General features: G+C 39.7%; 1 protein-coding gene across 3 annotated transcripts in view; it reads right to left on the reverse strand.

The window, feature by feature from the left end:
• The window catches only part of LOC131239508 (norbelladine 4'-O-methyltransferase 2-like), a 51,711-nt gene that overhangs the window by 13,198 nt on the left and 11,514 nt on the right, over window positions 1-26,999 (reverse strand). Inside the window, exons 1-3 of one of the 3 annotated variants that reach the window (XM_058237241.1) lie at window positions 10,467-10,587; window positions 10,316-10,383; window positions 6,082-6,205 (exon numbers count right to left, since the gene is read on the reverse strand). The exons of 1 other annotated variant lie outside the window; for it this stretch is intronic. In XM_058237241.1, coding sequence (XP_058093224.1) covers window positions 6,082-6,205; window positions 10,316-10,383; window positions 10,467-10,523 — 249 coding nt within the window. In that variant the 5' untranslated portion in view covers window positions 10,524-10,587. Of the gene's footprint in view, window positions 1-6,081; window positions 6,206-10,315; window positions 10,384-10,466; window positions 10,588-26,999 lie in introns of those variants that run through there. One more of the 3 variants, XM_058237243.1, reaches the window with a different exon arrangement.

Below are 26,999 nucleotides of genomic sequence, written 5' to 3' on the forward strand. Positions count from 1 at the left end.
CTTAAACTAAAATCGGTCCAACGTACTAATGTAGACCAACTACATTATACTAAAAGCTAAGTTAATTTAAAAGATAAACTAGGATAAGCAACACAACATTGTAGCGTTGGGTTGGGTTAGAGCTCTTTAATCTCCCTCCTATTTATAAATTTTTTTTTAGTGCCAGTTGGTGAGAGATTTTTATAATCTCTCCTCACATTTGTAGATATGGAAATAATCATTTAGGCTAGCTTATATATGGTTGTGACTTATTATGCATTAATATGCCACATATGTTAGTCATTTGTTATGGGTTGCGAGCTTCCTGTGCCTACCACGCGAATGAGAATCCTTCTCATGACATCATGTATAGATGATCATTATTATTTTCTTCACTAGAACATGTGTTGTGCATCATGAAGCTCGGCTAATTTAATGTTAGTTTTACATTGCTCGGTGGCCCCTTAGGTGGTTTCAGCTGTAAAGGCTTTTTCTCTGTGACACTATAGTACATCAGCAGAATCCATTATTAGCCATGACCCTATTTCTATTAATGTTCATTATTGGCCACGAGGCTAATAACTAATCAACTTTACTTAGTGAGTGAGATATGTGGAGCGCATCCCATGACAACATCAAGATGGACTTGCCTATTTTTAACTACTCATGATTTTTCGAAATGTCATTAAAAAAAAAATGTCGACAAAGCAACCAAAAAAATCTTCTACCAAGAAATAATTCAAATAATGAAAAGATCTATCATGAATTTTTGAAATGTGATATAAAAAAAACATGTCGACAAGCAACCAAAAAAATCTTCTGTCAAGAAATAATTCAAATAATGAAAAAGATCCATCACGAAATGATCCAAATATATAGGTAGATCCACGACTCTGGGCCCACCTTACTGTATGTGCTTTATATTGTTACCATCCATCCATTTTGCCAGAAAATGATCCAAATATCAGGTGGACGGCACCACAGGAAACAGTGGTGATTGAACATCCACCTTTAAAAATTCCTGAGGCCCACCATAATATTTGTTTGCCATCCAACTTGCAAATAAGGTTAGCACTACTTGGATGAAGGGAAAATACAAATATCAGCTTGATCCAATCTTTTCTGGCCCCGGAAGTTTTTAGAGGTGGGCATTCAAGTCCTACTTTGTGGTCCACTACTTGAGGGCCACAAAAGTTTTTGGACCAAGCTGATATTTGTGTTTTCCCTTCATCCAGCTCGTGTGATCTTATCAAGAGGTCGGTTGGAAAATAAACATTAAGGTGGCCTCTAGGAAACTTTAAATGGTGTACGTTCAATCACTGCTATTTCCTACAGTGTGATCCACTTGAGATTTGGATTTACTACATTTTTGGGACCATGCTATAAAATGAGCTACAAAATCTAATGGGCCGCGTTGATATACAACACATACATCAAGTGGGCCCCATGGTCAAGGCAACACCCACTAACAGCTTTGCTCCTTGAACATGGACGGTGGAAGTTCATTCATTTAGTGGGCCACATGATCACCCCACAGAAGTGGGTAAATAATGGCGTTTTAGCCTCTTCTTTTGTACAAGTAGTTATGCGATCGGAGTTGATCATCCACATGAGCCTACCATTAATGGATCATTGGAAAAATACAGGGAGTGATTTATACGCACGCTAGCATACTGGGCACTCAGAGAGCCATGTGGTGGAACTTTCGCAAGATCTATACCGTCCGTCAGGTTGGCTGCCTCTTCTTCACCATAGAGCTAAAAAATTATGACCATCTAATACTCAACTGAGCCACATCAGGAGAAATAGTTGAGATGGGATGCCCACCGTTAGGTTTTTAAGGCCCACCACCAGTCATTTCGTGTGCCTCCTAATAAGACAAAATCACCAAAAATCAAACTGGTATCATTTAATTAGTCGGCCTGTGGGTGGGCAACAACTTCTTGAGGAAGCTATTTGGGCCCACTGTAATGTTTGTGAGAAATCCATACTGTTCATTCATTTTCCCAGATCATGTTATGACATGCGTCCAAAAATGATGCAGATCCAAAACTTGAGTTGACCGCACCACGAGCAAAAGTAGGTACATGAATAACCACCATTGAAACTTAATTGAGGTCCAGCGTGATGTTTATAAGCCATCCATACCGTTCATTAGTTCATTCCTACTGGGATGAACTGAAAATACAAAAATATTAGCCTGATCCAGAACTTCTGTAGGCTTATAAATGTTTCAACGGTGGATGTTCAATCATCAATGTTTCCTATCACACAGCCCACTTGAGTTTTAGATCTCCTTATTTTTGGGCCTATGTTCTAACATGATATTGCAAAACGGATGAATAGGGTGGATTTCTAACAAACATCACGGCGGGCCCTACCTAGCTTCCTGTCCCTGTAAAGCTTTTATCAAGCAATCAGTCCCTTGGACTCTTTGATTTCGTGCACGTTAACTTGGCTTGTTTATAAGGGCTGTGATTTTGTCAGCTTTAAGTTCATATAAATGGTGATAAATAAGTAATTATAACATATGCTTGTTGTTTGGTTTAAAGTAGGAATTTCACCTTATAAATGAGGCAAAACTCAACCTCCTAATAGGTGGTTCCCACCTGATTCAAAACTAACATTCCAATACCTTTAAAATGGTTTTTGAAAACCTTCACTACCTTCCGTAGCTATCTTCCCTCGCAGGGCATGGTGTGAACAAATGGGTTTGTGGTTTAGGTGGGCCCCATCATGATGTTTATTTAAAATCAATCCTGAAGTACCTCATCAATTTTAGGCCAAGGGTCCAAAATCAGCTTCATCTATGATTCGAGTGGATCATATGATTGGAAATAGTGTAAAAGGTAGCGTTCACCCTCTAAAGTTTTTCCATTAGTGTGGCCTAAGTAGTGAATTACTTATGGGTATGATTTTTGAGCTGAAGACCTGTATTTTTATATGTGATCTAATGGTTGGAGTGGATTTCATATAAGTATCATAGTGGGCCTGTAAAAATAAGAGTGAATGCCTGTTTGTCAATGGTTTCCTTTGATGTGACCCTACTATTTTTTTATTTTTTATTTTTTTATTTTTATTTTTTTTAAAGTTTAAAACGAAAGCTTTCATTGATGAGAGAAACTTTTACTGACTGTAACATTCGGGCCCCTTCATTGTAAAAAGTTCTGGAAATGGCCTATCATAAATTCTAAATCTCTACACTAATGTACATCACGCAGGAGTCAGACACCAGATACAGCCGCAAACGTGCGACTGGCAAAGCTAGACAGCTCATAAACTCCCATGGGCCGCCCTAATCACTCCAAGCCCAACTTTGTCCAGGAAAAGATTTCCCATAACTCGCTGGGGAAGAAGGGAGAGATGCCTGAAAAGAGATTGGCAATGTGAACTACTACCCAGGTGCGCCGGTCCATCTACTGGCTCATTTCCCTCTCTGAAAATATGAACGAAACACACCCGACCCATTGATACCATGCATCGTTCTAATACGGGACACCCAATAGGTTCATTTCCAACTGAGATGACACTCATCATTCAAGAAATCAATCACTAGCTTTGGCCCCACTATAATTACAAGTCAGCCTGATGTTTTGTCTCTGAGCCTAATATGGGACTCAATATCTAATGATTGGAGTAGATCTTACATAAACATCACAGTGCAGCCCATTAAAATATGCAATACCATACAATCCTACAATTTTTTTTTTTTTTTTTTTTTCTGAATAAAATCTTTGGATGTAAATTACATAATGTGTAACTCAATACATTATAGCTTGTTGAGTAAGTAGTCGATCCATTTTCCAGCTCATTAGAGGGCAAGGCTTTCAACATATCAGATTTAGAGCCTCGAGTCAGTTCCTAGAGATTTCAAACCCAAGCTAATTGGGTGGAATCATCTTAGACCCAGCTTATATTTTTAGGCTCCAGACCTAGATCCAATCGAGTTCTGGTACCCACTTAGTCTTTGGACTTCGTTTGGACTTGAGTTCGACCAAGGTCATTTACATGGTCAAGCCTACCTAGTAGATGGATTATATTATAGATGTGTTGCTCTAATAGATGTGTAGTATAAACTGGCTTTCTTACATGATGCGTGGCTTGAAAACTTCATCTAATGATGCGTGGCTTGAAAACTTCATCTAACGAAGATTGACAAATTAAAATATCCTGAGATTAAAATGAAAGATATTGCATTTATAAAAGATAAACACTTACAAAACAGAAAATCTTCGGCAATTCAACGAGTTTGGCGTAGATGGCAAGGTTCTAAAGCTCATGTTTTCCTTGGTCTACTAACTTGGGCATAGATGAGTAGAATTACATAAAAAGAATAAAGAAAACGGTCCTCCTGTAAGTGCACTTCTCTGTTAATCATGTATGTCAGTGTGTCAGTAAGTCAGTTGAACTCTTGGAAGCTGAAAACCGAAAAGACATGAAAACTTGGAGCATCAAGGAGTGAAGAAACGAGTAGGTTGAGGTGTCTTGGTGACCCTAACCTTAGACTCTTTTGGGTTCAAAATAATCTTAACCTCTAGATGATCCATTCCCTAATATATAAACATTTGTATGATAATCTCATTGTCTCACGATCTTTATTTAATCATATGAGAAGATAGACTTTAGAGGTTTAGAGCTGCTAATAAACATACAACTCAAATCAATAGTTTTCAATTGGATCTCGATTCGATTGACAGTCCATCAGACTCGATCAAATTGAAGACCTAGCTCAATTCAATCGAAGAAGCGCAAAAAGTACAACAACCAAATTATACATTCCTTGATTTTCTTGATCATATCGAAGGCTATTTTGATCTTAGCAAATAACCTTCAATGAAATTAAACTAGCTGTTTTTTGCCCGTTTTATAACCATTGCAAAGATTTTCTATATAAAATGACATTTAGACCTTGGGTAAAGGGATAAGTTTTTAGTGTGTTAGAAGCCCCTATGCTTACAACTCTTTTCCAACCAATCTAGGCTTTAAACATAAGAGATTTAACTTATTTTTCTTGTGAGTTATCACTTTAATGGAGATTCCAACCTTCGCTATAGAGATGCACTTGGTCTATTCCATTTTTAAGAGATTAGACACCAATCCTTCTCTATAAAGATGCACTTGGTCTATTCCATTTTTTAGAGATTAGATACCAATCCTATAGAAAACCATTGTCTACACTCTCTAGAATACCCATCCAGGTAAATCTCCACTAAAACCAACTAGCATAATTAGTTGCCTGAGATTCAAAGTTCAAAAATTCAAAAAATTCAACTTGTGTAGGACATCCATACCATGCAAAACATACGTCAAGCCCATCTTAAAATCATGCCACACAAAAATATGTTGGTCCAGTGCTCATCAGGTGGGCCAGACCACTGAAATCAATGGACAACAATGGTTTATTCCAAAAATCTAGCGGTCTGCTCATCAGAAATCAATGGACAACCAATGATCTAATCCAGACATTGGTGTGGCCCACTAATGAGTGGATCAACTTTATTTCTAGGCATGTGATCTTCATGATGGGGCTCATGGTTTGCATCGCGCAGATGTCCCACATAACTTGCAAGTGGGCATGTAGTACGAAAGTTGGTACATCATGGGAAGTTATCGTGCAGGTAGCTGTAGGTGATCATTATTCATTCTACACACAACAGCGAAAGATGAGAGTGGGTAAGAAATCTGGACCGTTCATCAGTTGGATCCCTTCCACTTGTCTGATGGGCTGCAAATGTGTAATGAATACGAAAGTGTGTTGTTTCTTTTCGTTCATGCATGGACCAATAGGTGAGTTAGCTGGCCTGGTTTCTGGCCAAGAAGTATATGCCATGGAGCCCTCCCTGATGAACGGCTCTGATCTTTCAAACACATGTGAAATGCCGGTTATTCTAGATGCATGGGTCACCGGAAATAGATGTTCTTGCCATGTATGTTTCAAGGTAACGTCTCGGAGTGCTTTGAGTTGCTCGTGCTCTCTTGGGTAAACGCTTGTTTCCAAGATATACCGTAGAAAAGAAAAGAAAGAAAAAAAACATGAAGCTCTCATGAAATGAAATGAAATGAAATGAGCCTAAAAGGTGAATGAAATGAAATTAGGCATACCTGATGAAGGGCATCGCTTTGGAGATGGTTCTTCTTTACCATAGCCATTGATGCAGCACTCTCTCTCTCTCCCATTCTCTTTGCGCATATATAGCTTGCATATGTTTGTGACATTGGAATCCATCTGCATCACGAGGATCATCTTGTGCAAAAAATTAGCTAGATTCAATCATCAAGTGGAGCACACTTGCATTTTATTATTTATTAATGGTTTGAAATGTGTAGTGATGTAAATATTCTTAACACAGCTGGACTGAGAGAAGCCCGAACATAAATGGATGCAGTCCATCAAATTTGGGCCAGTCCTACGTAGGTGATGATGTAATTGGGCCCCAAGTGTGTCCAAATCGAAGAAATTCATTTCGAATAAGGAGAAATTGCATTTCAAAATGTGAACCGTAAATCAATGATAACTTGTGATCTGGGTATTTTTACAACAAACACGGCCTATGACCCTTTACTGTAATAAGCCATCTGAGGTCAACTAACACTGTTGCGACTTGCGTCGGTCCATTTTTCGAGAAAATGCTTCTTTCCAATTCAAAATCACAATTTTAAAATATATCCTTTGTTTTAGGGTTTTAGTATGTGCATTTTTATTTTTTTTTAGAAATTACTTCTAATCTTGTTAGGAATCATCTAGCATTATTTAATTAGAACTTTCTATTTTTAATAAATTTTACTATTCGGGTAATTCTAGTTTAGTCAAATGAGAACTCCTAATTAGGGTTTTTATTTTCTTCATAAGTGATGTAATCAGGAAGTCTGGACATAATTGAATAATGAAATTTGAATTTCTCTTTTTTATCTTGTGGATTCAAAAATAACCATGTGTATTCAAGGTTTTGCATGCTTGAGGAAGATGGTGATCTTCCTCCTCACACCCTTCCCCGCATCATATTGCCCACCTAATAAGTGGACAGGGTTGAGTTTTGCACGATCCTTGTAGTTGACCCAACCTATTGGAAGAGTTGAATGCCATAAGTGTTGCACTCAATTCAATCAAATTAGGCTACACGTGTGAGTAAGGGCTAAGATTTGATACACGTGTGTGTGACTAGGATGCGTGAGCATGCTAGAGTCTACCTGACTCAAGGATTGATTGAATTGTTGGTGTCCCCTTCTTCAAGACGGACATATTTGAGACTAGGATCAAAGATCTAGATTCCTCTAAACTACTAATATTGTGATTCGTTCAGGCGATTAGTGAAAGGAAAGAAAGTTAATCCTTCCAAATGAGTTCTTTTTTCCTTGTGACAATGGACGTGAGTTTACAAACTTAAGGACTTGTTCTTTCTTTAACATTTCAATTTCAAAACAATTTTAAATTAGCAAAGATGTACATTCAAATTAAAGAAAGTAAAAAGTTGCTGATTTCATTAATATTTTGAAATGACGTTTATCACAATTGACAAGTTGTGAGACAACAAAATGAATAAATAAAATAAAATGATAAATACCTGACATGCCTAACGAAACAAATAGTCGAGGTGGGTGTGATCAACCAAATCGAAACTTAGATTATCACAATTTACAACTTAAGGTTGCAGAAAGACTATTTCTATTCTTAGGGTATTGTAACAAGAGTGCAGTACTTGTCAATTAAGCTAATAGGAAAATAAAGGAAAGAAATAAAAAATAAGTTGTTGTGTTTGGCATAAGGTCTCGAGTTTTCTTCGATTGCTCATTTTATATATCGTCAAGGCGCTGAAACCTTCACTAGAGTTTCCTTGTTGTTTCTAAATCTTTCATGCTCATGTCACTACTCTAGATATGGGAATCCTTTTAATTGCTCCGAAATTGTTGTTTGGATTTGGAATGAGAACTCTAGTTAGATTTGAACTCCCTAGCTAGCTTATCATATCTTTTTCTCGTAGTAGATCCATCACAGGTCGTGGCCCACTAAAGATCAAGCCTGGGACCACCATAGGTTCTCTAGATCTAGGCCACTAGATTGGGTTCTGGGAATCTCATAGGCTGATCTAGAAGGGACCCATCTAAGAAGTCCAGGTCACTCATGTGCAGGATACTACCGCTTGATGGTTTGAAGCGCTGGAAGGAATAGATGAATAAGTTTCATCACATTAAGATTTCTCACACCTTTGATTGGGGATTGATTAAACTAGATTTTGGATATACTTTTTCTATTTTCTTGATTTCGATTAAGGTATGGAAGAAAGGCTTGATTGGACTGATGCATCTTATTCTCCTATTTGAGCCAAAGTCGTGGCTCGGTTCGCTTAAACATTGGTATGACTTTCAGATCTTTGGAATTTTCTCAAACGCTACATTCTCTCCGAACGTTTTTGAAAAGATCTCCCATTTCGGAAGGACTATGGGAGACGATCTTGTCGTGAATATTATCATCAGTTTCGTGATAGATTCATTCTCTTAATGTTGAGGGCATGTTGCTTCATTAATGGGCACGATAATCGTAGCTACATGACTTGTGACAATTTGCCCTTTCAAAGGCATGCATAAGGATTTGTGTTATCGCATTAATAATAGAATACATAATGTTGAAGGGAAATCAACCAAAGATCTCTTCAGATAAGAATATGTTTCATGCAGGTTGTGATTGTGTTAATAGTTAGTGGCCTTTGATTATGCTACATCATAGCACCGAAAATTGGTGTAAACAATAGGTACATGATGTCACGTTCTATGATGAATAGACGGTAAAATTGTTATCCAACTGTTAGACTTGCACCTTCTCTTAAATAAATTGATCTACTTCTTTTTTTTTCTTTTCTTTTTAATTACTGTGACCCAATTGCAGTTTTGATGGGCGTGTGGTTAAAATTCTGATTTGATTATTAATGTTTCAGGTTGGGGACTCTCTTTGGCTAGACCCAACCAATTTGAGCCCTAATATGTTAATGTTTCAAACCTCAAATCATTCAAAAATTAAATGACCGGTTATATCATGGTTTTTAGACAGGGCAACTTGGATAGACTCATTGGGTCTTGAGTCGAGTTGTGACTCACCCAATTCGTGGGGTGCATCAGTAGACTCGCTTAACTCGGGGATGACTCAGTGGTACTGACCTGATCACCTACAAGCCAATCTTCCCCGCCAGCATGCCACGTGTATGACATCCACACCATGCAAAATGTTTCCCATGCCGCACAAAAATCTGGCGGTCCACTCATCAAGTGGGCCAGACCACTGAAATAAATGGACAAAAATGGTCTATCCCAAGAAATCTGGCGGTCTGCTCATCAGAAATCAATGGACAACCAATAATATAACCCTGACATTGGTGTTGGCCGTACGGCCAGGATGCCCTACACACAACTCGCAAGGGAAACGGATTGGCTACTCACCGCCAATGGCTAGTGGTTGGTGCTCTGTGGGCCCCAACATAATGTATGTGTCTCATCCATGCCGTCCATCCATTTTTCCAGTTAATTTCATGCCATGAACCGAAAACTGAGATAGATCAAAATCTCTAGTGGGCCACACAGTGTTGATTGAACTCTCACCATTAAAAGCTTAATGAGGCTACGAAAGTTTTGGATCAAGCTGATATTTTATATATATATATATATATATATATATATATATATATATATATATATATATATATATAATATTTTGCCTTCATCCTGGTCTGTATGACCTAATCTACAGGTTGGATGTCAAATAAACATTACAGTGGGCCTAGGAGGCTTTTAATGGTAAATATTCAATCACTACTGTTTTCCCATGGTGTGGTCCAACTGAGATTTTGATCTAACTCATTTATGATATAAACTATTAAAATGATGTGTAAAAATGGATGGACAGTGTGGATAAAACACATAGATCATGGTAGGGCCCACAGAGCACAGACCACTAGCCACCTGCGTCACTAGCCAAACCGCGTCCACTTGCAACAAGCGGGCGTGTTGGAATAAAGTTGGTACAGCATGGCAAGTTACCGTGCAGGCAACTGTAGGTGATCGTTATTCATTCTACACACGTGAGAAAAAGATGAAAGCGGGTAAGAAATCTGGACCGTTCATCAGTTGGATCCTACCCAGTTGTCTGAAGGGCCATACGTGTGCAATGAACACGAACGTGTAGTTTTTTCCGTACATGAATGGCCCAATAGGTTATCTGACCGGCCTGATTTCTAAGCCAGCAAGTATATGCCATGGAGCCCTGTCTGATGAACGGTTCCGATCTTTCAAACATATGTAAAATGCCTGTGAATCTAGATGCAAGAGCACTGAGGATAGATGTTCTTGCCGTGGGTGTTTCAAGGTAACGTTTCGGAGTGCTTTGAGCTGCTCGCGCTCTCCTGAGTGAACGCTATACTGTAGAAAATGAACAAGCAGAAACTCTCATAAAATGAAATGAAATGAAACTGAAATATAAATGAAATGAAAATCAAGCATACCCTATGAAGGTTGTGGCTTTGGAGAAAGTTCTTCCTTAACACAAAAAGAGAAGCCATTGATTGAGCAATCTTTCTCTCATTCTCTCTTTATAATATATATAGAGAGTGTGTGTGAGAAAGAGAGAAAAATGATACCTGTATGATATTGTACCACTGCATCCTTTTATCCTCTTTCGTGCCAAGCTGTCACTTGTGTAGGGAAAGCATACCGTGAAAACAATAGGCACCACCATGAAGATGGCTATTGATGAAAGTTAGGTTGATCTGTTTACAAGGTGGGCCACATCTTTATGTTGAGTATGATCCTCGGTTGTCCAATGATTCCAACCGTGTGGCCCATCTGATAAGCTAAAAATTCTAAATTTTGTACTAGGTGATATGCATGGTGGGGCCTAATGTTTTCATGATATTGATTCCAGAAATGCCATAATTATCTCAACATGCTTTATACCACTCCTTAGTGGGCCACTAAACCTGAGACTATAAAAAGACATTTGTCTTATCATGCTTGACGTCCATCGTGGGACATCAAGCCGAAATCGCGTCTCAAATCGATTAACTTGAACTTGCAAGATCAGCGCATGAGATGTGTGAATATTTCTAAAATTAATCAGAAACTTAAGTTAATTATGTATATCTGGTCTTTGCCAAAGTTGTGACTTTTAGACCGTTAGATGATGACCAAATTTAAGGTACCAACCTAAGTTAATACCGTGCATATATTTGGATAGCCACGACCCTGATTGACCATCGGTGACCATCGAATTGACTTTTGATCATATGCGTCAATCGACGCATCCAAATGGCTAGCCGATCACATACATACGTAGATCCTCACCAGGGCTAACTATCCTACAGCGAATAATAACCCCTATGCCCCATAGTGAACCCTATAGTGCTAGTATAATGAAAACTTAACCCGTAAGGTCATTTCCACCATTTCTGGTATTATAAATATTGCATTTAGGGACAACACTTGCTCCCATCTGAATTTTACCTTATAAATAGAGAAAGAATAAGAGAAAGAGATTGACAAGGAGGGAGATCTTGAAATGTTCTTGATGAGTTCCCTTCGATCAAGCCCTAGCCTCGACTGTTCTCCTTTACTGAATTCATCCTATTCGCAATCGAGAGGTAAGAAACGAACCCTACTTCTCAACCTATATTTTTCTATATTGAATTGTATGAATCTCTCTTAATTGATTCAAAATTGGTGTAGGAATCATTTTTCCCAAATCTCTAACTTTGAAAGCTCAAAAACGGAGATTCTTTCTTAAAGGTGAGGACCATTATTCCTAAGTTGCCATTTATCAACCCTTAAAGGTCTCAGTTAATGATTTATTGTTCTAAATGGCTTGGTGTTTGCCAATATGTCCATATTTTTATTTTGATTGCAACATGTATTATTACTTGAATTATTGATGCTTACATGTTCGATGGAATACTTATGTGATTGTGTTGAATTATCGATGCTCAATATTTGATGAAATGCCTATGTGATTGTGTTGTATTATTGATACTTACATGTTCGATGAAATACTTGAGAGATTGTGTTGTTAAATTTAGGTTTCATATGAAATCTTATCATGATTGCCTAACAAATTGTTAGCCCTTAGAGATGTTTAGAATTGCTTGTGATGTTGAGTGACTCGGTAAATTACCTGAACCAAGGGGTGGCTAAGTTCAATTGACCTGAGTTGAACACGGACGACTGACAGTAGTTGGATTACACGAGATGCTTACACCCAATGCCGTTGTGCCAGGGTTCTCCCAGGTCAATCAAATTAGTCCACTAGTTGACTAATCATGTATGTTCACAATGTATGATATAACCAAATTGAATCTAAAATACCCCATTCCTAGTAGATGAGTCCATCTATAACCATTAGTGTGATACGATCCTACTAAAACTCACGAGGTAGGCATGTTGGTATGAGACACTGTGTTCGAGTTCTTGGCCTAAGCTGGGGTGACAAGCCTTCCTATAGTGACCAGTGAATACTAATAGAGATAATAGATAATTGTTCGAACGACCCCCATCAAATTACCTGTCCGATGGTTTCGTGTTAGAGTACCGTTTGAACAACCCGGGCGTAATGGAATTTAGGTGACTAGTAATTTCCTTCCTAGTGATTTTATTTTATGTGGCAAGCCCACACCTTGAAATTAATTGATCATATTTAATGTTTGGGTGATGACCCATACCAGCTTGATACTCATACCTTTAGGTATCATGTCATACTTTTGAAATTGTTGATTTGTGAGATAAACAAGTGATATCTAAATTTGGATCAAGGGACACTAGTGAGGAGCCGTTACGTGACGCAATGAGCCCCATAATTCAAATAAGAACTCGTGATATAATGTCAGTATCCTAATTTCGTCAATCTGCTGTATGAATTAGAATTAATAATCACTCGACTAATCATGCACATCAATTATATTATACTAGAATAAGATATTATGATTTGGCATTAGAGTCACTTGATGAGGGAGTATTGGCATTTGTGAAATAGGCATTGAAGTCGCCCGTGAAGAAGTGTTGGATTATAAGGCACATGCATCATTTTGTAATTTCATTTATGCATTTAACAAGAGTATTTACGAAATGCTTAATTTTTTGTTTATCATTACCTACACTGATTAAGTGATAATATGTATAGATTAGAACTAATGGAACCACTAAATTAGCTACTCACTTCCCACCTGGGAAGGTATTTTAAAACACCAACCAGACGATATTATTGATGCAGATACTATTGAGATCTCAAACAGGTAAGCTTAGATCGGCTTGCATCACCACCATTATGTTTTGGAAGATTGGGTGAAAATAAAAATTATACAATTAAATCATTTTGGGTATATATATTATGGCTTATATAATCCTCATTTTGGGAGATTACCACTTTTGGAATTGTACATTTTGAACATTAGCTATATATTTTCAGGTTTAATTACCTCTGCTTAACTTTTGATACTGCTAATTCAAAACTATTCTAATTATGATCATATGTAAACGTTAATCAGATTGCGCAGCCATGTGTGAAGTCACCCACGTGCATTTTCGTTGGGTTCACACCTAAAAACTCGGGATCGGAGTCTTTGTACTTAGGCGCTGATTTTCGAGACGTGACGGAAGGTTTGAGGGTTTAAAGAAGGCATATTAAAAAAATATTAAAAAAACCTAAAGGGAACCTTAGACCGTCAATTTAGAATAAAACCGAGCCGAGAAACGCTTGTATCAACTGAGAAGTTGACACAGTCTCATGTGATTTTTAAGGGGGCGGAGTAGAAGCCATATTGGCTAGACTCAGATTAGCTGCTAGCCTGGGAGTCCAGTTCCTTGACGTGCGGTGCGATTCCCAGCTCGTTGTGAACTAGATATCAACGGAGTACAAGGCCAAGGAAGCAAGGATGATAGCTTACTTGACAGAAGCCCGAAAATTATCAGAGAAATTTAGAGACTGCGTCATTAGCCAGATACTGAGGGCTAAAAACTCTTGGGCCGACACCCTTGCAAAATTGGCCTCAGCAATTGAGGGGAAGATCCCGAGAATTGTTCCCGTGGAGTTCCTGGATAGTCTAAGTATTGACCAAGCTAACCAAGTAATGATCAACCCAGTGCAAGCAACTGCAAGCTGGATGGATCCTATCATCAGATACCTCGCCACTGGCGAGGTCCCTCAAGATAGGTTGGAGGCTCGACGTCTGAAGATCAGGGCAGCACGTATGTGATCCTGAACAACACATTGTACAAAAAAGGATACTCCCAACCGTACCCCAAATGTCTCCGACCGGATAAAGTGGAGTATGTGATCTGAGAAGTTCACGAAGGAATTTGTGAAAATCATTTTGGGGGCCCCGCCTTAGCTCAGAAGCTACTTCATCAAGGGTACTTCTAACCAACAATTCGAGAAGACTCTAAAAGGTTTGTCTAAAGGTGCGACAAATGCCAGAGATTTGCTGTCGTCCCAAGGCAGCCAATGTAAGAGTTGACCCTCATGAGCGAACCGTGGCCATTCGCTCAGTGGGGAATCGACATCATCGAGCCTCTGCCTTGTGGAAAAGGGCAGACTAAATTCATGATTTTGGCAGTAGACTACTTCACCAAATGGGCTAAAGCTGAGCCCATGACAAAGATTACTAAGTAAAAGGTGACAGACTTTGTGTGGAAGAACATATGTTAGTTCAGAATCCCGCGCACTATTGTGTCCGACAATGGGAGGCAGTTCGACAACGACAGATTCAGAGTCATGTGTCGGGGGCTCGGCATTGCCAACGCATACTCATCGTATCGCCATCTGCAATCCAATGGATAAGAAGAAGCTGTAAATAAAGTTATCAAACATCACCTCAAAACAAAGCTAGAGAAAGCCAAAGGCAACTGGGCCGATGAGCTCCCGTTTATCCTCTGAGCCTATAGGACTACGACTCAGTCATCCAATGGGGAAACCCCCTTCTCCCTATCTTATGGCTCGGAGGCAGTAGTCCCAGTCGAAATAGGGCTCCCCACTGCGTGAGTGAGGAACTATTAAGAAGAACAGAATACCGAGCAAATCGCAGTGAATTTTGATCTACTTAAAGAGGTATGAGACATCGTCAAACTCCAAGTCGCAGCTTGACATCAGCAAGTCACTTGTTTCTACAACTCTAGAGTCAGGACGAGGCGATTCCGACGAGGAGATTTGGTCATTCACTACATATTCCAGAACACTACAAAACCTGGAGTAGTGTCCCTGGGGTCGAACTAGGAGGGACCCTATCGGGTAGTCGACTCGGCTAAGCCAGGGTCCTACCGTCTGAAAGACTTGGAGGGACGTTCGTTGCCCTACCCCTGGAATGTCGAGCACTTGAAGATCTACTACCCTTAAAGGGGAAAGCCATGTATGGGTCGGATCTACTCGCCATTTCAGCTCTTAATAAAAGATCGCCTGTTTTCTACTTTAGATTGTCTACTAAATGGTTCGCCTCGTTATCCGAGTATGCTATGAATGATCATTTCTCACATGCAGAAATGGAGTTCTTCGACGAACTGACCCCTTAAAGAAGAAGTCAGCTCATCATTCGACAAATTCAACAAAGCAATCAAAGCAATCCACCGTAATCATCCAATGAATCTATCATTTAGAAATTAAAAGTCAAAAAAATTATAAAAACATCCATTGTCTTAATACAAAAAAGGTAAAGAAAAAACATATTATTCCCTCCGAGAAGAGGGACTAGTTGCTGAGTTGGGGGGTTGGGCATTCGCGGCCTCCTCGGCCTCGATGGGGGCAGGGGCCTCTCTGGCTTCGGCTGCTGGAGCTTCCTCGGTGTCTTCCATCGCTAGAGAGTCGAGGTCAATGTCAGGATGGAGACCTCTAACATCGGCCAAATACACATTATAGGCAGTGTTGTAGGCATAGTAATATACCCAATCTAGCTCGGCAGATCTCTCCAATGACGACTTGAACTCTTCGATAGTTGCAGCGGCTTAGGATGCAACCGAGGCTTCAAGTTCGAGCCGCTACTTGGCCAACTCCTTGGTAGCTTCATGCTTCGCCACCCCGACCTCAGCTGAGAGGCATGCGTTGTCCTCCTCCATGCGCTTAGCGAGTGCTTTTATGCTCGCTAGCTTGGACTTAGCAACGCCTAAGCGAGATTGGAGTCCGTCGATCTCACCTTGGAGCGTTAGCGCCCTCAGCCGGCCTTCTTCCACCAAGCCTTTAGCCTCTCCTGTTTTGCGACCGAGGCCTTCAAAAGCCTTTCTAGTTCGGCCGTCTCCCCTTCGATCCTAGTTATTGTCCTCAGCCTTTCTCGGATCTGTACAAACATCAGCAACGCTTGGAAAAACAAAGAGTTAAGAAATAGAAATGACAATTTGAGGTCACAAATAATGTTAAAAGCTTACCATGTCACAAATCGAGGCGAAGTCATTTACGAACGACTAAGGAAGACGAGAGAGAGTGTTGACGATGGACGCCTCGGTCGCATGCTTGGCCCCCCAATCGTTCAAGAGTGACATGATAACCGGGTAGAAACGCCACGAGTTCCGAGGGAGGAGTCAGATCGGCAGCCCTCCCAACACCACTAGCCTCAGAGGCCTGAGGCTTAGCCGCAGCGGCATTCCCGACTAGGACGTCCGTCCTACCAACCAGGAAATCTACCCCAGCAACGGTGAGGTTAACATTGGCGGGATTGCCAGAAACATCCCTACCCAGGAAGGAGCTTGTGCCGGCTGTCTCTCCGACGACCTCCTTCTCAATCCTGGGCAGATGAGAGGGAGCGGCTTGGTATGCTTCGGGGGCTGGGGCTGGAATTGCCACAGGCTTGACCACAACTGGGGAAGTCTCCACGATAGGAGTTATTTTCCTCTTCATGATCTTCACCCTTGGCTTGAAAGCCATTATCACGCTCAGAGGAGGACGCGACACTGACGCCCACTTCCTTTTGGATCCCGACGCCTCAGCCATACCTGCTTAAAAAAGAAATCGACTAAGAAACACACCTACGAAGAAGATCATCGGATGAAGAGTCGCGATACTTACCCAGAGCAATAGGATGAGGTTTGAATCTACAAAACCTGGTCGACAGGAGGTTATCCGGACTGATGATGTCCTGCCAAACACGTTGCTCCTCCTTGAGTACCCGTGCCCTAGCAATCTGGGCTCAGAGAAAGGGAAAAAGGTCGGGAAGCCTTTTGGGTAAACTGCAAATGAAGAATTAAGTCAGAAAGAAGAATGAGTCAGAATTGCGAGGTACAAAACAAATAAAAAAAGGACTTGACCTGGATTAGAGAATTTGGTGGGGACTTGGACCCGCAAGCTACCAAGTTCAAAAGCAGGTACCTCCCACTCACCCGAGGCCCAAAACCACTTGCCCTTCCATTCTTTATTGGAAGTAGGGAGTCTGGATATCAGGCTCGGAGTCTACTGGGGCCTAGCCGAAAAATAGTACCAACACAGCTTGGCTAAGTCGTGTTTGGCCTGATACATGGCCAGGAATTTGTTCGGTGTCAGGTTCTGGTTCTTTAGCTGGTGCCAAATAACAAAAGAGGAGACCAGGATCTGCCAAGCGTTCGGAACTAACTGACTTGGAGCCAGCTTCAGACGTGCAGTCACCAAGCGTATGAACGGATGGATGGAAAATTTAAGCTCGCATTGGAGGGCGCAGACGAATATGGCGATGTCCCCATCGGCAGGATCACCTGGAGCGTCAAGGGGAGAAGGAAATCAGATATGCACCGAGTCAGGAATTGGTACTCAGCACGGATCTGAGCCATCTGAGACTCGATCAGGACCAAACCCCCAGGGACTGCAGCTTCGGATCGGCCTCCCGAAGGCCTTGCCTTAGCCCTTCCCGCTGGATCCTGGAGTATCCTCTTAAATCCTGAGCCTTGGCTTTTGGCTTTCGGGCCTGCAATTTTCTTGACAGGAGGATAGAGCGATATAGCTTCACAGGGTCCTTCGGAGTCCCCTCGCTTTGACTCTATGGTCTCCTGCTCGGAATCCTCATTCCTTGCTCGAACCTCTCGGACTTCATCCAAATTACTTGACATGGTAATAAAACTAAAGTAAGAAGGGGAAGATGAAAGACTCACATCGAGCTCTTCTCCAGGCAAAGTTCTTCTTCGGGCAAAATTCCTCTTTTTCCAGGTGAATATCTCTCTTAGCATGCTTCTCTCCGGTGTGCAGAACCCCTTTTTCGGCAGCTTCTCGTAACAAGCTTTGAGAGAAAATAAAATACAAGGGATGCAAATAGGAGAACAGGAGAACTCAAATGAGAGCTAGGAGGAGTTTATATAGCCACTGCCAGCCAGATGCAATCATGACAGACAGCTGTCTCCGAAGTTAAAATGGCTCGGTCCCAAACCTGATGGAACACGTGGAAGTAAACTATTCGTTTGGATCGACGCTCTCCGAGCCGAACGCCGTCAGCACTGAGCAGCATTAATTGCGCAAGCAGCCCCTCGTCTCTCGATGGACACACGGCAGTACCTAGCTCATCCCGCTAATACGAATCCCCAATTGTCACCATTTGTTCGTCACTTAGTGGCTTGTACTCGAAAGGTGGCTATCGTTGTACAACGCACGGGTCTAGAAGGACCATCATTACGACGGTTCGCTTCAACTTCATCAACTTATCATCAGGAGAAGGACGACGGTTCATTTTTGTAAGTCTTTTACTTGCTAGTTCGAGCTCAGACTCAGAGAGTTGGGGGCTTCTGTTATGGGAAAATCTGAACCGAACCCGACAGAGGTCAGCATAGGGAATCCAATGAGTAAGGCCTCGGAATGGTAGCAGTGCGTCTGAACCGGCCTGCCTCCAAGTTATTTTACAAGAGCTTTCACGTCAACTCGAAACACGGAAGGAGCTGTTACACACCCGACCAGATCACTTCCGACCTAATCCTCGTCTGAGATCGGCTCATTTGTGGGCTTGGATTGCCGAGTAAGATCTGAATCACGAGCTTAGCTCGGATGAGAGCTTGATCAAAAATAGCATGAAGGGGCCAAATCTAGTAATGCACAACAGGAGTGATGCCTAATGCACGATCATAGGGTAACCGACTGCATTACTGGCTATGTTCATCCTGCTTGAAATCATGCCGAGAATGACGAGCATGACTACCCCATTGACATGTATAAATAGGGGACGAATCCATTTGAGAAGGTACGCAAGATCTTGCACCCTAAACCTACTCTACACTACTTAAGACCCAGTTTTCTAGCCTAACTTTGGCATCGGAGGGTCCCCTACTCTAGCCAGGGCCCCCTTCGTTTTTCTTTTGTGCAGGACCCAAGATTCGCTCCGAGCACTCGGAGCTCGGTGGAGGGTGATCCAGATTTTAACCTCAACACTTTATTTTTGGACCATGCCCTAAATAAGCTGTCAAAATAATGGACGACGTGAACATATAATGCATACATCAAGATGGGGCCCACAGTCAAGGCCGCATCTTTTTAACATGATGGGCAGAAATAATGTGTAGAGTGGATGCCACACTCACGGAGAGCCCCACGAAGTTCCAAGCACTCCGAAGACTGTTGGCAGTGGAGCAGATTAGCTGTTAGTCGTGCGAACACCTTAGTTGTTGTTACCCTAACCATGTGAAGCTCACCTTCATGTTTTTTATGTATCCATTTTGCCCTTTTGTTTTTCCATCTCATTTTAGGATGCAATCCAAAACATTAAGAAGATCCAAATCTCAAGTCAATCATACCACTAGAAACATTGATGAATGACTATTAAAACTTTTTGTGGGCCACATAAGCTTTGGATAAAGCTGATCTTTGTATTTCCCTTCATCCAAACATTCTTAATATTATCAATAGGTTGGATTGCAAATAAACATTACAAAAACCTTATGATGACTCTTTGGAAATTTTAATGGTGAGCACTCAATCACTACTATTTCCTATAGTGTAGTCCACCTGAGTTTTGGATCTGCATAATTTTTAGGTCCTAAATTAGTCTATAGAAACAAATGAACAGTGTGGATATACAACACATCATCAAGGTGGGCCCATGGTAAGGGTAATACCCACTTAGATGTTACCTGATAACACCTAATCCGCTCCCGCTCTAGTAGGCGGGTGTTACAAGAAAGTCACCCTGCACACTCAAATAGCATTTGTGGCTTCAGCAGGCATTAAATTCGAGGAATCTCGATTGGGAAGGGATTTGCATAAGGAGTTTAAGCAGTACGCTGGGGCCCACCATGATTTTTGTGTTTTATCTACTCTATCTATCCATTTTGCTATTTTACTAGATAAATTTAAGGCTTGGGAAGAAGAGGAAGAAAAATGAGGCATATCTAAAACTCAAGTGGATCACACCATGGATACAGTGTGAATTGAAGGTCAAGTTTATTTGTGTTTTTCCTTCATTCACATTTGTGTGATCTTATGAACAAGTTTGATGACAAATAAACATCACTATAAGCTCCAAGAAGGTTTCAACGATGGAAATCATTATTCCCATTATTTCATGTGATGTGATCCACTTTAGCTTTAGACCTGCATCAAATTTGGGCACCCCTAAAATGAGCTGGAAAAATGAATGGATAGTGGATAAAACACATACATTTATGGTGGGTCGAACAAAATTTACTTAGTATGATAAAGCCCACTAAGTAAGTCAGTATTTAATCCAATTTCTCTTAGCGTGACCTTGAGCTGATGAGCTCTTGGGCCCGTCAACTCATTTTAGGACTTGGTATAAAAATTAGGTACATCCAAAACTCAAGCGTGCCACATTAGACAAAAGCAGTTGGAATGAAGATGTCAATCACTAGCTCAAGTGATAGATTAAGTGAAGATAGCCTCCTTTCAACACCTAGGTCTTGGTATTGATCCGCAAGTAGGTTGTGACTAGCTGGGGGTGCTTTGCATAAATATGCTAGGAGGGAGCATTAGGGAAAGACAAATATTAAAGGGTTATTAGAAAGAGAGAATCCAAGACATTTCTTAGCTTTGTGTGAATGACAATACCATTGGTAAGTAATCACATTTTTAAGTTCCCACGATATTTCAACTTTATTTAAAATGTATTTTAGTAGCCATTTAATATTAAAAACACTGTCATAAAATTAAAAAGTGGGGCAAAAAATTAGGTAGCAGATTGCTTACGTGAGCACAAAGATATTCATATGCTAAGAGTTGTGTGGGGCCTACAGATGTCCGTGATGAATCCACTTCGTATTATATTTTGTTTTAAAATAATATTAAAATTTGAATTTTCAAATTTTTGTTAATTTCCTTCCACATTTGAAAAGTTTTGGTACTTTTGTGTTGTGAGTTTTGTCTCACATCGGATTTGACAAAGTAAATTATCTTGTATATAAGATAGTCTTTTTGCCTAGGGCTTGAGCCCCTTTCAGGGGGCATGTGAATTTGGTCCTGTGAATTTGGCAAAAAAACTATCTTATACAAGATAGTCTTTTTGGCAATAGCTCTAATCTATGCCACTGACCACACACGTGCGTGCGCGCCGAGCCGAGCTGTGTCGTGCCGTGCTGTGCGAGTCTATGTCCGTGTCCGCTTGCGCGTGCGCGACGGGACGGGACGGGTTGGGCTGGGCATGGGCACGGGTGCGGTGTGGGTGTACTCGCGTAGGTGTGTGTGTATGGGTACTCGCGGGACTTTATTTGTGCAAGTGTACTCGCACTTACGCCTTTTCTTTTTAATTTAGAGAGATGCATCCCTTCCGGTTGGTCGCACCTGTTAGGTTTAAACCCAACGGACCTAACCCTTTGTAAAGGGATATACGAAAATATTATCTCTCTTAAAAAACTCTCTGATACGGTTTTAAGAATTTTACTGAGTTCATTACTGAGTCAACTCAGCACTTTCGGACTAAATTGCAAGTGGTTCGAGTCCGTGTACAATGAGTGCACCGCTAGGACCGGATCATAGTCGTTATATCCTGGAGGTCGATTGCTCTAGAAACCTGTTGCACTTGGGACGCTATCCAAGGGGAGCAAATTCGATTTCAAGCTGAATGACTCAGTCACGAATCGACTCAATTCAATAAGTTCTTCTTTAAATTTTATTTTCTTTTTTGGTTCTCAATTTTCTATAGTCTATTTAATTCAACCAAATATTCCAACAATTTTGAAATCGAATTTGTTGAATTACATAGACTATGGTTACAGTAACAGTAAATGTTTCTACTGAGTTAGCCAAAATCGAACCGTTCGCTGGACAATGCTTTAAACGGTGGAAACAGAAACTGATGTTCGCACTGACCACCCTTAAAGTTTCATATATTTTATCTGAATCATTTACTATCGATCTAGCAAATCAAAATGAAGTAACAGATGAAAATAATTGTAAAAATTATATTCTTAACTCTTTATCTAACGAACTATATGACGTGTATGCTTCTTACGTGTCTGCTAAAGACATATGGACTGCTTTGGAAAATAAATACATATTAGAAGATGCAGGCGCTAAGAAACATGCAATTGCTAATTTCCTTCATTTTGAAATGACAGACGATAAACCTGTCACAAATCAGATTCACAATTTTCAAAGTCTAGTTCACGAACTATCGACAGTAGGAATTAAGTTGGATGAAGTGTGTCTGTCAAGAGCACTAATAGAAAAGTTACCGCCCTCCTGGAAAGAATATAAGAATAAAATGAAACATAAAAAGAACGGTGTTTCTCTAAAAACCACTATTGTACACATACGAATCGAGGAGACTAATAGAATCAGGGACCAAAAAGAAAATAGAAATGAGATAGATTCAAAGGCAAATCTTGTGAAATCAAGTTGGGCAAATAATAAGAAAAAGTACAACTGTCATAACTGTGGCAAACCTGGACATTACACAAATGAATGCAGGATAAAAAAAGAAGAATGCAAACAATCAATTCAAGAAAAAGGAAAACTGCTACAATTGTGGAAAGCCTGGGCATTAGTTAAAACCTGCAGGCTTAAGAAAAATAAAGATAAGCCGCATGCTAATCTTATAGAAACAGGCAATGAGTCTGACATGATAGTAGCTATAGTGTCAGAAGTCTTCCTTGTAAACAACTTGGAGTGGGTACTAGACACTGGTGCAACTAGGCACGTGTATAAGGATCGTAGTATGTTTATCTCTTACCAAGTATCAGGAGATGGTGAATAGGTGTTCATGGATAATGTTAAAACGTCTCTAGTTATAGGAAAATGGAAAGTACTTCTGAAACTCACTTTTGGAAAGACTCTGATGTTGAATGATGTCCTACATGTGCCCAACATTAGAAGAAACTTGGTCTCTGGTTCACTCCTCAATAAGGCTGGTGTCAAGTTAGTATTTGATTCAGATAAGCTTGTAATGACTAAGAATGGAACTTTTGTTGGTAAGGGATACTGTAGCGATGGTTTATTCATTGTAAATGTAACCAATGATAATAATAAAAAGAAATCCAGTTCTATTTATATCATTGAACCTTTTTATCTATGGCATAGTAAATTAGGTCATGTGAATGTAGTATCTTTAAAGAAAATGAAAAGATTAAGTTTATTACCTAACATATCTAATGAAAGATTCGATAAATGTGAAATATGTGTAGAATCAAAATTCATTAGAAAACCCTTTAAACAAATAGATAGATCGTCTATTCTATTAGAGTTGATACATAGTGACTTAGGTGATTTTAAAAATCATATGTCTAGAGGTGGAAAAAGATATTACATAACTTTGTAGATGACTACTCTAGGTTCACTAGAGTCTATCTGTTAAGGAACAAAGATGAAGCTTTAGATGTTTTTTCTAAATATAAAATTGAAGTTGAAAATCAGTTAAATATAAAAATTAAAAGACTTAGAACAGATGAAGGAGGTGAATATGAATCTTCTCAATTTAGAGAATTATGTGAAAAGAATGGAATAGTTCACGAAACTACAGCTCCTTATACACCAGAACAGAATAGAATAGCAGAACGTAAGAATAAAACTCTAAAAGAGATGATGAATGCTATGTTAAATAGTTTAGGCTTACCCTCAAATATGTGGGGAGAAGCAATTTTGTCTGCTTGTTATATCCTAAATAGAATTCCTTCTAAATCTTCTGAACAAACACCTTATGAACTTTGGAAGAATCATGTTCCTAGTTACAAATATATTAAAGTGTGGGGGTGTCTTGCTGAAGTAGGATTACCTGAAACTAAGAAAAGAAAATTAGGTCCCAAAATGACCGACAGTGTATTTATACGTTACGCACAAAACAGTGCGGCTTACAGATTTCTAGTTTTAAAATCTAAGGATAATATTATAGATCCTAATATAATTATAGAAGCTGGGGATGCAGATTTCTTTGAGAACGTATTCCCTATGAAATTTAAATCTATAAGAATAGAGGAAGTCAATGAATCAGATATTACATCTACTAGTAAAAACGCATACGAGAAAATAGTAGAAGAGATACAACCAAGAAAAAGTACTAGGGTTATAAGAGAAACTAAGCTAGGAGATAGGTTTTTTACCTTCTTAGTAAAAGATGATCCTACAACCTATTTAGAAGCAATTAACTCTCCTGATGCAACCTTTTGGAAGGAAGCAATAAATGATGAGTTAAAATCTATTATATCTAATAACACTTGAAAACTTGTAGACCTATCACCTGGAAACAAACCAATAGACTGTAAATGAGTGTTTAGAAAGAAACTAAAACCAAATGGGACTATATATTGATAAGTTTAAGGTTAGGTTGGTAGCGAAGGGATTTAAAAAAAAAAAGGAAGGAATAGATTACTTTGATACATATTCCCCTGTAACTAGAATTACTACTATCAGGGTCTTAATAGCGATAGCCTCCGTATATAAACTGGTGGTACACTAGATGGACGTTAAGACGGCTTTCCTAAATGGAGGCTTAGAAGAATAAATATATATGGAGCAACCTGAATGTTATAAGATATTAGGTAAAGAAAATAAAGTATGTAAACTAATTAAATCACTATATGGTTTAAAACAGGCTCCTAAACAATGGCATGAAAAATTTGATGGTGTTTTAAAATCAAATGGTTATCATATAAATGATGTAGATAAATGTGTATATAGTAAAATTTCTGAAAATGATTATGTTATTATATGCATCTATGTTGATGACATGCTTATTTTTGGAACTAATATTAAATTAATTAATACAACTAAGAAATTTTTGTCATTTAAGTTTGACATAAAAGACTTAGGAAAGGCTAGTGTAATCTTGGGTATTGAAGTAACTAGGAAAAATGGTGTTATTATATTATCACAATCTCATTACATTGAGAAAATATTGAGAAAGTTTAACCATTTTGACTATTTACATGTCAATACTCCTTATGATTATAGTGTGACTCTCATGAAGAATACAGAAAATAGTGTATCTCAATTGGAGTATTCCAGAATAATTAGTAGCCTCATGTATCTAACAAACTGCACTAGACCAGACATAGCTTTTGCAGTAGGAAGGCTAAGTAGATATATACATAAACCTGAAAAAGATCATTGGAATGTTTTGTCTAGGATTTTGAGATACCTAAAAGGCAGTATAGCCTATGGTTTACATTATAATGATTTTCCTGCTGTATTAAAAAAATACAGTGATACTAATTGGATTAGTGATTCAAATGAGACAAAATCCACGAGTGGATATGTCTTTACTTTGGGTGGAGGAGCAGTCTCTTGGAAGTCTAACAAGCAGACATGTATCGCTCGGTCTACTATAGAATCCGAGTTTATTGTCTTAGAAAAGGCTGGATCAGAAGCCGAGTGTCTTAGAAATCTCTTAGCTGATATACCATTATGGCCAAAGCCTGTATCGGCCATGTCTATTCATTGTGACTGTCAAGCAGCTATAGCGAAAGCAAAGAGTAAAATATATAATGGAAAGAGCAGACATATTAAACTTAGACACAACATAGTGAAAGACATGTTGCGTGATGGAGTCATATCTATTAACTTTGTGAGATCAGAAAAGAATCTAGCAGATCCTCTGACCAAAGGACTATCTAAAAGATTAGTCAATGATACATCAAAGGAAATAAGGCTGAGCCTAATATATGAGCTGCCAGTGTCGGCAACCCAACCTATACAAGTGAAGATCCCATGAGATAGGTTCAATGGGTAAACAACAAGATACAAGGTAGATGGTTGCACTGAGTTGTATGAGCCCCTTCTATGGTGTACAATGCGAGCAGCAACGCAGAAGGATGAGTTGTTAGAACTTTTAATGAATCAATAGTCATATATTTGGTGGTGTATACAGTTGCTGCATACACTTGATGGAATTCACCTATATGGGTGTAGAGGTAGAGGCTGCTTCTTATGAGAATCTAGGCGAATTCTCTAGAGCACTCATGAAATCTAGGTAATGGTCTATGGCCGAAATGCACCGAACCACAGAATCACTTGCAGAGAAAAAGTTATGTGAGTAACATTTACTTGCGATCTATATTAAAAAGATTCAGGTTCAAGACTATGGTGTCACCTGATTCCTGTAGACCTGTCTTGCTTACTCTAATATCGGTTCAAGTTTATGGTGACACCGGCACCATTGCACAACTATTACGTTTTAATCTGAAAGAGTTTTATTTTAAAACATGTGGAGGATTATTATATTTTGTTTTAAAATAATATTAAAATTTGAATTTTCAAATTTTTCGTAATTTCCCTCCACATTTGAAAAGTTTTGATACTTTTGTGTTGTGGATTTTGTCCCACATCGGATTTGACAAAGTAAACTATCTTATATATAAGATAGTCTTTTTGCTTAGGGCTGAAGCCCTTTCAGGGGGCATGTGAATTTGGTCCTATGAGGGGGGCTATGCCAATAGGTCTAATCTATGCCATTGAGCACACGCGCACGTGCGCCGAACCGAGCCATACCGTGCCAAGCCGAGCAGAGTCGAGTCCGAGTTTGTGTCCGTGTCCGTGTCCATGTCCATGTGCACGTGCGCAACGGGACGGGACGGGACGGGCTGGGCTAGGCGTGGGCGCGGGTGCGGGTGCGGTGTGGGTGTACTCGCGTGGGTCTGTGTGTATGGGTACTCGCGGGACTTTATTCGCAAGAATGTACTCG

The sequence above is a fragment of the Magnolia sinica genome, chromosome 3, assembly GCF_029962835.1.
Source record: "Magnolia sinica isolate HGM2019 chromosome 3, MsV1, whole genome shotgun sequence".
In the NCBI taxonomy this organism is placed as follows: domain Eukaryota; kingdom Viridiplantae; phylum Streptophyta; class Magnoliopsida; order Magnoliales; family Magnoliaceae; genus Magnolia; species Magnolia sinica.